The sequence below is a fragment of the Microcaecilia unicolor genome, chromosome 6, assembly GCF_901765095.1.
Source record: "Microcaecilia unicolor chromosome 6, aMicUni1.1, whole genome shotgun sequence".
Taxonomy (NCBI): Eukaryota; Metazoa; Chordata; class Amphibia; order Gymnophiona; family Siphonopidae; genus Microcaecilia; species Microcaecilia unicolor.
In genome coordinates this window covers 317,301,011-317,315,274 of record NC_044036.1, presented here as the reverse complement: position 1 = coordinate 317,315,274, position 14,264 = coordinate 317,301,011, and the positions used below count along the sequence as shown (strand labels likewise).

The window sequence follows — 14,264 nt, the reverse complement described above, 5'->3', positions numbered from 1 at the left end:
GAAATGGTTATAATAAAGTTTTGTATTAAAGTTGAAAGCGCAGGTAATGCTCTAGTGCAGGGATTCTTAACCAGTAGTGCCCGTGACCACCCCCCCCCCCACAAGGGGTGCAAGAAGAGGTCAAACAGGGTGTGAAGAAGGGTCTTGAAATCTGAGGCAATTTATTGAAACTTTCTAGACAGAGTGAAAGCAGTTATTAGGACAGTGATTGGTAGAATAACAGTGTCCTACTATAATTTTAGTAACATGTTAGCACTGTTAACAGCTAACAATATATGTAACTGTTAATAGTCACTAGTGGATACTTTGGTTTAGAAAGAGATATTCCCATCCCCACCAGTACTGGCCTTCCGACAACCACCCAACTTAAAACACAAGCTAATCAGAAGTAAACTTCCATCACAAACTGAAAAGGAACAGAAGGGCACACGTCCCTGTAATTTATCCAGTTGCAAACTATGCCAAAATATTTCACAGGACCCCACAGTTACCCACAAAGGAAAGATATTCAACATAAAGGGATCTTTCACTTGCTCATCTTCCAATGTGGTATATATCATTCAGTGTAAATGTAACCAAGGATGCTATATTGGAGAAACAGGCCAGATGCTTAAGACAAGATTCAATTTGCATAGACATCACATGAACAATACAGCCATTAGGGCCCCCATCCCGGTGGGACAGCACTTCACAGAACCAGGACACTGTACCAGTGATTTCACAGTGAGAATACTGAAAGGTAACTTTAAAACCATACAAGAACATAAGACCTTTGAAGTCAGAATGATTGAATATTTTAACACCCAACAGAAAGGACTTAACAAGGACCTGGGGTTCCTAGCCCATTATAAACCATAAAGCTGTATGTCTCTGTTGATCACTCTCCCCTCACCTATCCTGTTAAAATATCAATGATATGCTTTGATGTCCCCATGCATACTTCCTTCCCACCCCCATCCTCCCACCCTGTCAGACTGTCATAGTAATGCTTGAATGTTTTCACTTATATACACTGTCAGCTAGCACATTTGCTTATTTCCGATCTGAGGAAGTAGGGCAACCTTCGAAAGCTAATCAAGAAATGTATTAAGTTATGTCCAATAAAAAAGGTATCATCTTATTTTCTTTTCCATGTTTTATTTTGTTTGATTTCTATTGATAACCTTAAGAGTGGACTAACACGGCTTCCACACTCCTCTAGATTAGAAAGGAGGATGAGGGTTTCAATAATCAGTTAAAGTGGTGTGGGAACAAAAAATGGTTAAGAACCCCTGTTCTAGTGTATCAAATACAAAGAGTGTTCTAACCAAATGGAAAGCGAGGGAGCAAGGGGGGCGTAGCTGCTATGGGGCCACGGGGGCCTGGGCCCCCATAGATTTGGCCCTGGACCCACCTGCCGATGACCCTCTCAACCCCCCCTCCCGCCGCCAACCCGCCGACGCCATCTGCTACCTTTGCTGGCGGGGGACCCCAACCCCCGCCAGCCGAAGTCTTCTTCCTTCGTTTGGTTTCCAGGATGTCAGACTCACAGAAACAGAACGAAGCCTTGCGATCTGCAGGGCTTCGTTCTGTTTCTGTGACTCTGACGTCCTGCACGTTGTACGTGCAAGACGTCAGAAACCAAACGAAGGAAGACGACTTCGGCTGGGGGGGGGGTTGGGGTCCCCCACCAGCAAAGGTAGGTGACGGCGGGCAGGGGGGGTCAAGAGGGTCATTGGTGGGGGGGGGGTCAAAATTGTTGGATGTGTCGGCAATGGCGGCGGGGGGGGGGGGGGGGGGGGGGGGTGTCGCAAATGGCGGCAGGGGGGGGGGCTATAATGTACCCCCTCACCTTGGCTCTGGACCCCCCTACTGCTGAAGTCTGGCTACGCCCCTGGTTAAAATGTAGGTAACACATATCTGCTCCTAATCTCAGAGCTGTCTGTGCCATCACCAGCTAAAGATATGCGCTCTTTCCCTTAAGCTATGGCATCAACTCAAGCAAAACAACATTAAAATAGCCCCGCTAGATAAATATTTGCACGGAGTTTGAGTCCCCTCCTGCCCTAGCTATGCAGAGGACCTCAGATGCCTTGAAGTGCTGCTGCAGTCTGAATAGACAATTCAAGCAGAATACACTCTGGACGATCCCTTCCAGAGCACAGATGTGATTTGGTACCAGCAGTGCTCTGAGGGATGTAAAGACTCAAACACAGCCACAAACAGCTCAGGAAAGCAACAATTCAGTCTGAAACTGCTAGACACGTCCATTTTGTGAGAGACCAAGGAAAGGGGGAGACACACTGAACCATTATCCCTAGTGAAAGGACCATGGCTGAGTACCAGTTAAACTGGGGAAAGAGGGGCAGGAAGACCGGACAGAGATCAATGGAGACTTCTGATGCCCCCAGTGAACTATGGAAGATTCTGGATTCACTGGAGTTTCTCACTCTCATTAACCTTGTCCCATTCTGTTATCACATACATTATAGTAACGTAGTAGATGATGGCAGAGAAAGACCTGCACGGTCCATCCAGTCTGCCCAACAAGATAAACTCATGTGTGTTACTGTTTTGTGTTACCTGACCTTGATTTGTATTTGCCATTTTCAGGGCACAGACCGTAGAAGTCTGCCCGGCACTAGCCCCGCCTCCCAACCACCAGCCCCGCCTCCCTCCATACAAATCTCACCTGGTAATACCTCTCCATATCCTTCAGCAGCATAAGCTGGTTGGGGGGGGGGGGGGGGGGGGGTTAGCCAGAAAAGTTTTGTTTTATTTCCAGGAATATTTGATTTTATTCCCTTCCATCTTCAGAGGAGCAACGCCATGAAGAGCACACACTATTAATGGTGCATGAAAAAAACATATTTCATGTTTTTCTGCTCATTTTCATTTGCCCAACCACACGAAATGACATGGGGATATGTTGTTTCAAATGAATGCACATCCCTATTAACTGGTGACCTAAGGAAAATGACTTTCCCTTTCCAGTGTGATCCCTAGAGGACATCCGTTTACAACAACTGAAAAATGGACATTGTCTACAGTGCTCAGGACATGTCCATATGTGGACAGCAGACCTTGAAGTGGTAGGGGGGGAGGGGGGCAGGCCAGAACAGGCGTGCATTAAACTGCGTGCAGATTTCAAAGTTAGAAAAACAGGTGAGCTACAGCTCAGGAATAAGGTACATTAAGGACACAGAGGAGTTGCGGGGTTAGGACTGAGGTGCAGAGGCACAAATGTGTCTTTTCTGTATAGCAGCAATTGGAGACCTAAGACAGTGGCCTTTAGTCACGTGACCTCTCCACTTCTGACTGGCGTCATCGGTGCCAAAATATTCCAGGCTGTCACTTTGGGGAGGTAAAGAAGGGAAGCTGTACCTATGGCAGTCTTGTGCGCTGAGAGTAGATGATCTCAGGCAAAGTTAGCACAGAGTGGATGAAGGGAGATCGCAGAAAGGCCCGAGAACAGAAAACCTCCAGCAGCAGGAAGAGGCAGTCATCAGGTTTTAGAAGCTTTGCTCTCCACCCCAGGGACACCAGCCTCTAATATTTTACTCCATGGTAATAAACCAACCCCCATCCCACCAGCTGCCCTATTGTAAAATCCCTACTCAACCAGCAGCTGACGATGGCTGGGAAGAAGAGTCAAGGCTGGGATGGATTATGTCACGATTTCAATTAAACTCGGCCGCAGTCAGACAGGACCGAAAAGGACCCAGGAGAGAGGTAAACAGCCCTCAGTTTCCACAGCCTGGGTCTCTCAAGAGAGGCCATCAGCTCCCTGGGCTTCCTGGAAAGCTGTGGTCCTCTACTTATTGATTTAAAAGATTCATTAGCAAACAGGTAATGAAGGTGGGAATGGAGCTAGCCCGGCCTGTTTTTATTAGCAGCTCACAGGCACTAGGGCTACCAAGCAGAAAATAAAATTAAACACTCTCCACACCCATTCTGAACACTGCTTTTACCACCCAGCACACACCCACTCCAACACTACATACACTATTTATACCCACACAAGAGTATTTTTGGCCAATGTGTTGCAACCCTTGAAGCCTCTTATTATTAGCTAATCTGATAGTCTTAGTTCTTGCTGATGGCAAGGTCTTTGCTTGTAATCTTGCCTTTAAGAGAAAGTTTTGCTATTTGTACCATGCTTAGTATTTCCAGTGTGAAAACAGACGTAATACTCACCCCTACTAACTAAAACAGCAATCTCATTGTTTTGGAAATGATTTAAAGCTTCTCCTGCACAACTCCTCAGAGTATCTGAGCAACAGCCTCTTGGGCAAGAGAGACTCACACTTTGGCTTGTACAGAATGGGATTCAATTGATTCATGTATTCGTTGTGGTGCACTTGCGACATCACAGCCACTACAATCCTGCAAGTGCAAGGTGAGTTGCTAATATGGCCGCTCCCTGAGGCGATAAAGCAGCGGTTCTCAACTCAGTCCTCTCGACACATACCTAGCCAGTCAGGGTTTCAGGGTACCCACAATGAATATGCATGAGATAGATTTACATACAATGGAGGCGGTGAATGCAAATTTATGTCATGCTTCTTCATTACTGATATTTTGAAAAACAGATTGGCTGGGTGTGTCCTAAGGACTGGCTTGAGAACCATAAGAACATAAGCATTGCCATACTGGGACAGACCGAAGGTCCATCAAGCATAGTATCCCGTTTCCAACAGCGGCCAATCCAGGTCACAAGTACCTGGCAAGATCCCAGACTAGTAAAACAGATTTTATGCTGCTTATCCTAGAATATGCAGTGTATTTTCCCAAGTTCATCCTAATAATGGCTTATGGACTTTACTTTGAGGAAATTATCCAAACCTTTTTTAAACCCTGCTAAGCTAACTGCTTTTACCACATTCTCTGGCAACGAATTCCAGAGTTTAATTACTCGTTGAATGAAGAAATATTTTCTCTGATTAGTTTTAAATTTAATACTTAATAGCTCCTTTGCATGCCCCCTAGTCATAGTATTTTTGGAAAGAGTAAACAAGAGATTCACATCTACCTGTTCCACTCCACTCAGTATTTTATATACCTCTATCAAATCTTCCCTCAGCCATCTCTTCTCCAAGCTGAAGAGCCCTAGCTGTTTTAGCCTTTCCTCTAAAGAATTTCATGGAAATTGGTTCAGTGTATCTGGGTTTAAAAACGGTTTGGACAGGTTCCTTGAGGAAAAGTCCATAGTCTGCTACTGAGACAGACATGGGGAAACTATTGTATGCCCTGTGATTGGTAGCATGGAATGTTGCCACTATTTGGGTTTCTGCCAGGTACTTGTGACCCAGCTTCGCCACTGTTGGAAACAGGATACTGGGCTAGATGGACCATTGATCTGACCCAGTATTCTTAAAGTTCTTATGCAGTTTCAAAAATAATATGTTATTATCGGTAACTAATAATTACCTATTTCTTTAGATCAAAAGGCACGACCTACTCCATTGTTCAGAGGCTCAAGGAGGAAAATATACATGAAACCAACTGGCCAAAGTGTTCAGAGATTTTTTGTCTTTTCTTCTGGACCAACAGAAAGAGTCAGGACTTGAAAGCATTTTCTAGAGTAAAAGGACCTGGAATTTCAAATCTAAGAACTCAGCCTGATGCTATCATGATTCATACATCAATCATGCATGAAAGTCCAAGCAAGATCCTCAAATAGTTGAAAGCATTTTCTAGCTTAAAAGGACCTGGAATTTCAAATCTAGGAACTCATTAAGATGCTATCATGATACATAAATCAATCATGCATGAAAGTCCAAGCAAAGTCCTCAAGTAAAGAAAACACCAAAGAACAACTTCACAGAACCTAAAGTTTTGAGAAATAAATCTCAGATCCTGACAAATTTAGTACTGAGAAAAGTGTGCACCCAGAAAGAATGATTCAAAGGTACTGATGTACTCGGAGGCCACCAAGTTCTCTTGGTCACACCTGAAGGGAGAAAGTGCTTGGCCAGAAAATCTCTGGCACAGCAACACTTTCAGATAGGTCTATCTTGATCTAATCCAAGCAATCAGAGTCTGCACAGAATCCAGATTTGTGTGGCTCAACTTCTTACTATGAGAGAGAGAGCGAGAGAGAGAAGCCACACAAGAAATGAGATGCCAGACACCATATCCAATTAATCAAAACAGCCTGTTAAATTTTTTCAGTGGTGGGCGAGAAGGGGAAAGTGCCTTTTCACAGTGTCTAACTTTTGATTAATAATGGCGACACCTCCAACTCCGCCTCTCACATGGGAAATGCGCTACCAAAGGCGCACAGCTCACCGAGTGTCTCGTTTGACCTTTCTAGAAACGGATGTAAATGTCACAATATCAACCTACGGTGCCAAATCCAACCAAAACCACCTGAGGGTGCTGAGAAACCCTCCTTCTCTGGGTCATGGAGCTTGGCCTCGGAGCCTTCAGAAGATGGCTGGCTGGTCATCTGTCTCTGTGTGCATGTCACCAGACAGACAGTGACGAATGGCCCTGTCTCAGTCCTTTGCCAGAGGCCTGGAGCTCAGACACTGCTTCCTCCTCTCCCCTAACGTTTTGATCTCACAGTCAGGGCATCAGCTGTTACTCTATTTCAGCACCCCTGAATGAACCACTACAGACACGCCTGCTCGCTAATTCAGGACTCCTTTCTAAAGGCAGCGGCATCCATATGCCATCTTCAGGAGCCTTCTATCCTGAACATCACAAGGGCCACACACTACCACCAGTACTTCCTGGTCTGGAGTATTAGGAGAAACCGAACAGTGTACATGTGTCAGGATCCCTATGGCCACCCCGAGTACTGCAACACCCACACATCACTGTACTATATTACCAGTGCTGAGACTCTCTGCTTCTAAGTCTTCCGTTCCATGAGCCTGCAGAACAGAAACCTCAGTACCTTGCAAGAGAACCACCAACACCTGGCAAACACAGTCTGAACTGAAAGTGACTTCTGCATAGACTTTAATAATCCCAAAGAATACTCACTGTTTTTAGACGCTTTCGTCTTGGCCACCAGTTTCTGAACAGTGGCGAGATCTCTGTTCTTAACAGCCCGGATCAGCTCCTGTTCCCGCCCCATCATGCGATGATGTGTCTCAATATTAGGTCAAGAAGGAATGTCCAGTACACTAGACTGTTAGTCTATTCTCCTCCAATAACTCCAGAACCAAAAAAAGATTCTTGAAAGTGAAGGGAAAATACCTAAGACCCTGCTTACAAAAATGAAGCTGGTTTGGGTTAGAATTTAAAACATTAAACTCATCTATTTACTTATAAAGATTTCTGTTAAATAATATTTAATAAATTAAGGGAACTAAAACTAGGTAAGTGCTTCAGGTCCGAGTGCCAATGAGATGAACAAAATTAAGGTCAAACTTGTCCCACCCTCTCTCTCTAAAAAACAACCAAAAAAGAAAACAGTTCGTTTTCAAAATAAGCTCATTTCTTCCAGACATTTGGCCGATGCTTCTTTAAGTTGTGAAGAAACATGCCAAGGTGCCATGTTGATCTGTCCACGTTTCTGTGGTCTCTGTTGGACTGCATTAGCAAACCCTTCCTCAGAGAAGCTCCCATCTTGCCTCCATCTTCAGGTGATGGTAAGAAAGTTGTATCCGACACAAGAATTCATTAGTCTTCCCTTGAAGCCCTTAATCATCCAGTTCTAGCTGAACCCCGAAGTTGGTGATAAGGGATCAACCAAGCCACGTAGACTTAGAACAGGATGAGAGACAAGCGGGATAGTGATAATCCTGGTACCTGCAAGAACACACCAACAGCTGGATTAGATTTCAAAAGCTACCGGTCTCTCCATCATGGTATCCATCCCAACTTTGCTAGAGACACATGACACATTTTGATTACTTCTATCCCAGCTCATAGTTTTCACATGCAAAGGTTTTTAGGAAATATCCGACACAGAATTCTTAGGGCTAATGTTAAGCTTGAGGAGTCACTTTTCAACACAGAGATCACAGTGGGTTCCAATGCATTCATTTAACATGATAATAAAATGGGGACAGTGTGGTTATGCTCACATTAGCCCTCTCCTCAAGTCACTTCACTGGCTTCCTATCCGTTTCCGCATACAGTTCAAACTCCTCTTATTGACCTATAAGTGCATTCACTCTGCAGCTCCTCAGTACCTCTCCACTCTCATCTCTCCCTACATTCCTCCCCGGGAACTCCGTTCACAGGGTAAATCTCTCTTATCTGCACCCTTCTCCTCCACCGCTAACTCCAGACTCTGTTCCTTTTATCTTGCTGCACCTGGAACAGCCTTCCTGAGCTGATACCTCAAGCTCCATCTCTGGCCGTCTAAGCTAAAAGCCCACCTTTTTGATGCTGCTTTTAACTCCTAACCCTTATTCACTTGTTCAGAACCCTTATTTTATCATCCTCACTTTAATATTCCCTTATCTCTTGTTTGTCCTGTTTGTCTGTCCTAATTAGACTGTAAGCTCTGTTGAGCAGGGACTGTCTCTTCATGTTCAAGTGTACAGCGCTGCGTACATCTAGTAGCGCTATAGAAATGATAAGTAGTAGTAGTAATCTAGATTGCAGCCAATCCCCAGAGGGAGCCACTCACGCTGTTTCCCTTTGAAAATTTGCACCTGTGTCCTTGCTATCATTGCAGGTGGCTGGGCAGGGGCAAAATAGCACACATACATTTCAAAATCAAACACACATGAACTGTTTTACTGCCTCACTTAAGCACCCTCCTGGGGCTGCCTCTGATATACAAAAGCACATGCACTGGGGAAGCTTGCATATACTTTATCTGAGCAAAGACATTTTCAGACAGTTGCCATCTACCTGGAAAGGGGGAGGGGCTGCATGTGTGCACATACTGCTATCAGATGGAAGAGAGACACGCAGGGCTTCTGGGGACAGCTGTAGCCTTGTATAAGTGGCCTTCATTAAGTTAACATGTTCCGGGGGAGGGGGATTATCTCTTAGCCTCCAGGTGGTAACAGCCTGAGGAGTGAAGTCTGCCATGCTGGAGTGATCTGGGAACACCGAAGTTAAGCACAGAATACTCTAAGCACTTCAGAATGAGACCCAGAACATTCCTTATCCTTTCTATGTACACAAACTCATAACAGAAATCTATCCATGACAGACACAAACAGCACAAATAATATTACGGGGCATTATGGAAATGATTAAAACAACAAAGCTTGTAATGGTATATACAAAACAAACTTTGCAGACCCTGATCCCAGAAGAGAGTTTGTTTTCCTCTGCTTTCTTTCCTCCTGCATTTTTGTCCCCATTTATTTTTTCAAGTTACTGTTTTTCTGCAGTGCCTCAGTACTGCCAGCAGAGTGCAGGTTTCTCCATGTGCCCGGAGGTACCTAGTTCACCCTCTTAACAATGCAATACATACCAGTTGGTCCCACTTAGGGACAGCTACTCTGATCACCTCGTCTAGTCCCCTAGCAACAGCAATAAAAATAACGCCCGAGACCCAATATCTGGTGAGGTCCAGCCACTGGTACGCTTTTTCAGACAGGGACAGAAAAGTACTGCAAAAAAATAGTATATGTAAACCACTTTGCCTGGCAAGGCAGTATATCAAGTGTGGAATAAACATAAAACATCAATATTTGGGCTGGCTTGGCAGGAGGTAGGTACCATTGATGCCTTATGGGGATCTACTTCCAGGGATGGATGTCTGCTATGCCTCTGTTTACAAACAGTGACATGTATTGTATGTGCTGAGAAAACGTATCAATTTGCCAAATACTAAGGGTCTACCCTCAGCACATAAGCTAGCGAAGAGTTGCTCCTCTGCTGATTTAAATGTGACACACAGGCCTCCAAAGAAAAGGGGCTTCTGTTTGGAAAACAAAAAGCTGATTTGCTTAATATATATTTTTTTAATGTAAAACAAAATTAACTCCCTTAATTATAAATAAGTTTGGGAGATTGGGTGGCAGAGCCGGTGGGGGTGGGGAGGCAGGGCTAATGCTGGGCAGGCTTCTACAGTCTGTGCCCTGAAAGTGGCAGATACCAATCAGGGTCAGGTGTACACAGAGTGGCACATATGGGTTGTCTTGTTGGGCAGACTGGATGGACCATGCTGTCATCTACTATGTTACATCCACAGCTGAAAATCTCTCTCTCAGTTGCTTCTATAGCTGGGGGCCTCTGTGAGTCTCTGAAAAGCTTTGGATCCAGCGTCCCTCCAGCATATGTGGGGGGGGGAAAGGGAAATGGGACTTGATATACTGCCTTTCTGAGGTTTTTGCAACTACATTCAAAGCAGTTTACATATATTCAGGCACTTATTTTGTACCAGAGGCAACGGAGGGTTAAGTGATGTAACCAGAGTCACAAGGAGCTGCAGTGGGAATGGAACTCAGTTCCCCAGGATCAACGTCCACTGCACTAACCACTAGGCTACTCCTCCACTGGACTTTCTCTTTATTTCCACTTCAGGTAAAGTTTGAAAAGGAAAACCTGGAAATAACCAAATGAAAATCCTAGAACCAGAGTCTGCCAGAAAAAAATCGGTGCAAGGACAGTATGAAACCCAGTACCGGCATCACTGGGACTTCACCAATGCAGAGATGGTTCAGCTTTGGAGAGCAGGTTTTCAATCCATTGCCAATAAATGCCTTATCTTACCCATCTGGTCTGTATGTATGAGACAACTGTAGGCACTCATTATACTGTGCTATCATTTCTATACCATATTTCTGTTATTTGAATGTTCTGCTGTGCTGTTTTAATGTGTTCAGCATTGACACTGTGTCCTATTATTGCCAGAACTATAACAACTTGCTTGTCTCCAAGTTTACCTGCTTGTTCTAATTGTTTTATTACGCTGGTCATTTTACCATAGTTACATTATTACTCCATTACATGTTTATACCACACTGCACCTGTTGTACACTACTCTGGGTGAATCTATTCAGCCAGGTAGTTAAATAAATAAACGCACATTCAATAAATAAATAAACATAGTGAAATGAACTTTTTTTTTTTTTGTCGAGGTTAGTGTTTCTCTGGCTTTATTAGCTGTGGAACATTTGGGATTTTACTGTGTCTAGGATTTGGATAGTGGCTGTGACAAGCTGTGGACCATACAAACCATGGTTTTGCACTTGCCAGGCCTCCTGGTCCTTCAGATTTAATGCATTTAACAGAAACAGGAAGCAGAATTAATGATAGAGAGTCTGAATATACTACTACTACTACTACTATTTAGCATTTCTATAGCTCTACAAGACGTACGCAGCGCTGCACAAACATAGAAGAAAGACAGTCCCTGCTCAAAGAGCTTACAATCTAATAGATAAAAAATAAAGTAAGCAAATCAAATCAATTAATTTGTACAGGAAGGAGGAGAGGAGGGTAGGTGGAGGCGAGTGGTTACGACTCAAAAGCAATGTTAAAGAGGTGGGCTTCCAGTCTAGATTTAAAGGTGGCCAAGGATGGGGCAAGACGTAGGGGCTCAGGAAGTTTATTCCAGGCGTAGGGTGCAGCGAGACAGAAGGCTGGAGTTGGCAGTAGTGGAGAAGGGAACAGATAAGAAGGATTTATCCATGGAGCGGAGTGCACGGGAAGGGGTGTAGGGAAGGACGAGTGTGGAGAGATACTGGGGAGCAGCAGAGTGAGTACATTTATAGGTTAGTAGAATATAGCTAGCTCTGGTTAACCAACAGTGGACAGGGTTGGTAGACTTTCTGCTAATGACAGCTGGGTAAAGTTGATACACCGTCCTTCACAGTAACATCAGAGGGATTTACAATCTGAAAAAGCTACCGCCATTAAAAAAAAAACCCCAGGAGAGGCATCAGAAGACAAGAGTGACTTGTCTGATACCATTGGTAGAGCTGCTGGATGTTAGGACTGAATCGCTCCCTCCAGAAGAGACTGCAGTGGTTATACAAGTTGGGTGGGGGGTGGGGGGCTCTGGTTGAGGAGATTTTCAAAGAGCTCCTTTCACTTTTCAGAACACTCTGTGCCTCGGACAGAAGTTTCAAAGAACTTTGGGGATCAGATGTGCAAAGTGGGGGGGGGGGGGGGGGGGAATCTAACTTTTACTTTTTCATATCAGGTTCCAATCGCTGGAAAGCTGGCTTTGTTTCTACCAATGAAACAGGTTTAAGCCTACCCACTCCTAAGTGCTAATCTTGGTTTTCTAACCTAGAAATCATCCCGGAGAGAAATTGTTGGCATTCAAAGAATCCCTTCAATAGGAAGGGAAAAAAAAAGAAGAACCCTCTGAGAACTCCAGCAAACACAAAAGCGGAGCTGGAGGCTAGGAAGGGGAAGGGGGGGGGGGGGGGGGGGGACGAGAGCCAAAACGGAATAACAGATAGAAAGGTCAGAGTCAACAGAAGAGATTTCATTTCCATCACACCTTCACGCCACGAAAAAAAGTTTTGCAATGCAAACCCGTGCAAGAAGCAGGGAGGCGGCTAAACCAAACAGACCCGTGCAAGAAATCGAGGCCAAAAAGTTCGGCCGAAGCCGGAGACACAGGGGGCTGGGAGAGAGGTCCCCGATCGCTTCCCCGGGACTCACCTCGGCTCAGCTGCTGCTTCCCTCAGGGCAGATCCAGGCTGCAGCGTCCTCGATCGCCCCCCCCCCCCCGGGCGGAGGAAGACTAAAGTTTGCAGAGCACCAGCTGCTCCCTCCGCCAAGACCCCAGTCCGGGCACAGACCAGTCTGCTCCTTTGCCTGGCCGGGGCAGGAAATCCCTCCTCCCTCCTGCCCTGATCGGGGAGGGGAGGGCTGGCCCTGACGCCGCTCACTCCCGGTGATTCATGCCAGGCAGGGCCCGGGAAGAGGAGGGTGGAGTGAGGCGACGAGGAGTACCTGGAAAAACTGGTACGAGACTGAGAGGCAGCGAATAACAGAGGAGACTCATCTCCACCTCTCCCCCTGTTTAACCCCCTCACTCCCGCGAAAACACTGGCAAGCGCTCAGATCTATCTAGGTCAAGGGGTGCTGGGAGCACGCTGACTTTTGGAAACTTCCAAGGTGATTAAACACAAACACTCTGGCAGTTTTGCTGGTCTTTGGGTATTTAGAGAAGTTTACAGAGCCTGCCCCTAGAATATTGTTCTGAACATCACCGTATACGTTTATTTACTCTGTTATTTCTTCTGTTGATCTCAATTTGGGATGCATTTTCTACTTTTAACTGAACTAAAAAAAAAAAATTAACTGCTGTCCTGTGCCAATTCCTTTCTTCAGCTGTCTGTGCTGTATTCATGTTTACGGCTGTTTGTACACACTGTTGCTTTTTTTGTGGTTAATATGTTAATTTTACGTTAAGAATGATTTTACTGTGTACATTCTTTTGGAAACCGCCTAGAATTGTGAGACAAAGCAGTCTATATGTTTTTAAAATAAATAAATATCAGTAAGACCCTGCATGGTGAACTAAGACTAGGAGACTTTTTTTGGCTAATCCTAGTTTTCAGCTCACATCCCAATGTTTATTAAAACAATTTAATAAACAGCCATTTCTGGTTACAGCTCACAGCGGTTTAAACCCCCCCCCCCCCCAATAAACAGCTCCATTTAGGATAGGAAAGAGTACAATCATACACTGAAATTAAGGAAAAGTTAAAACACAGCTATAATCCAAGGATTATATTAGTCTGCAGGCCAACCAAACTCTACTGTTCAAGAACTGATAGTGTGGTATTTGTAGTCTCTGCTGCTACCCATTAAATCAGTGCTGCAAGTTCCTTAATGCAACAGGATAGAGTTGTCTGCAGTCTTAGGACTGGCCTAAAATCTCCCTCCTCCTGAAACTGGGTAACTTGGCTGTACATGGCCTTTCCTGAAGGAACATCCATCAGTGATTTATGATGTATCAACGTGACACCATGCTCTAATGAAGATTTGCCCTTCTGCTGCCCATGCTTTGCATATAGCAGCAGTGAGACATCTGCATGGGGCTCCCAGGAGGGTCTGCATTACTCAATCCAAATCACTGGGCATTGTATAGCTGAGTGACTAAGTAGGAGGTACTGGCAAAAAAGCAGAAGCACTAACATATCGGGAATTACATGAAAAGTTAATATAGGGACACAGCCCAGGTACAGAGCTCCAATTTAGACATAGGTAATGTAGTCAACTGTCTCCATCTCCACATTCTCATAGACACAGTGGAGCAATGTTTGTGCAGCGCTGCGTACGCTTTGTAGCGCTATATAAATGCTAAATAGTAGTAGTAGCAGCATCGCTGTTACTGCTATGTCCCATGGTGAAAAGAAGCCCAAAGAAGTGGAGGGCCAGGCGGCAAAGGGCCT

General features: G+C 44.9%; 1 protein-coding gene across 1 annotated transcript in view; it reads right to left on the bottom strand.

The window, feature by feature from the left end:
• Positions 1-12,797, bottom strand: part of CASKIN2 (CASK interacting protein 2) — a 131,160-nt gene extending 118,363 nt beyond the window's left edge. Inside the window, 2 exon segments of the mRNA XM_030208270.1 lie at positions 6,973-7,743; positions 12,523-12,797. Of these exon segments, the coding sequence (XP_030064130.1) occupies positions 6,973-7,069 (97 nt within the window). The 5' untranslated portion in view covers positions 7,070-7,743; positions 12,523-12,797.
• Positions 12,798-14,264: the final 1,467 nt, after the last annotated feature.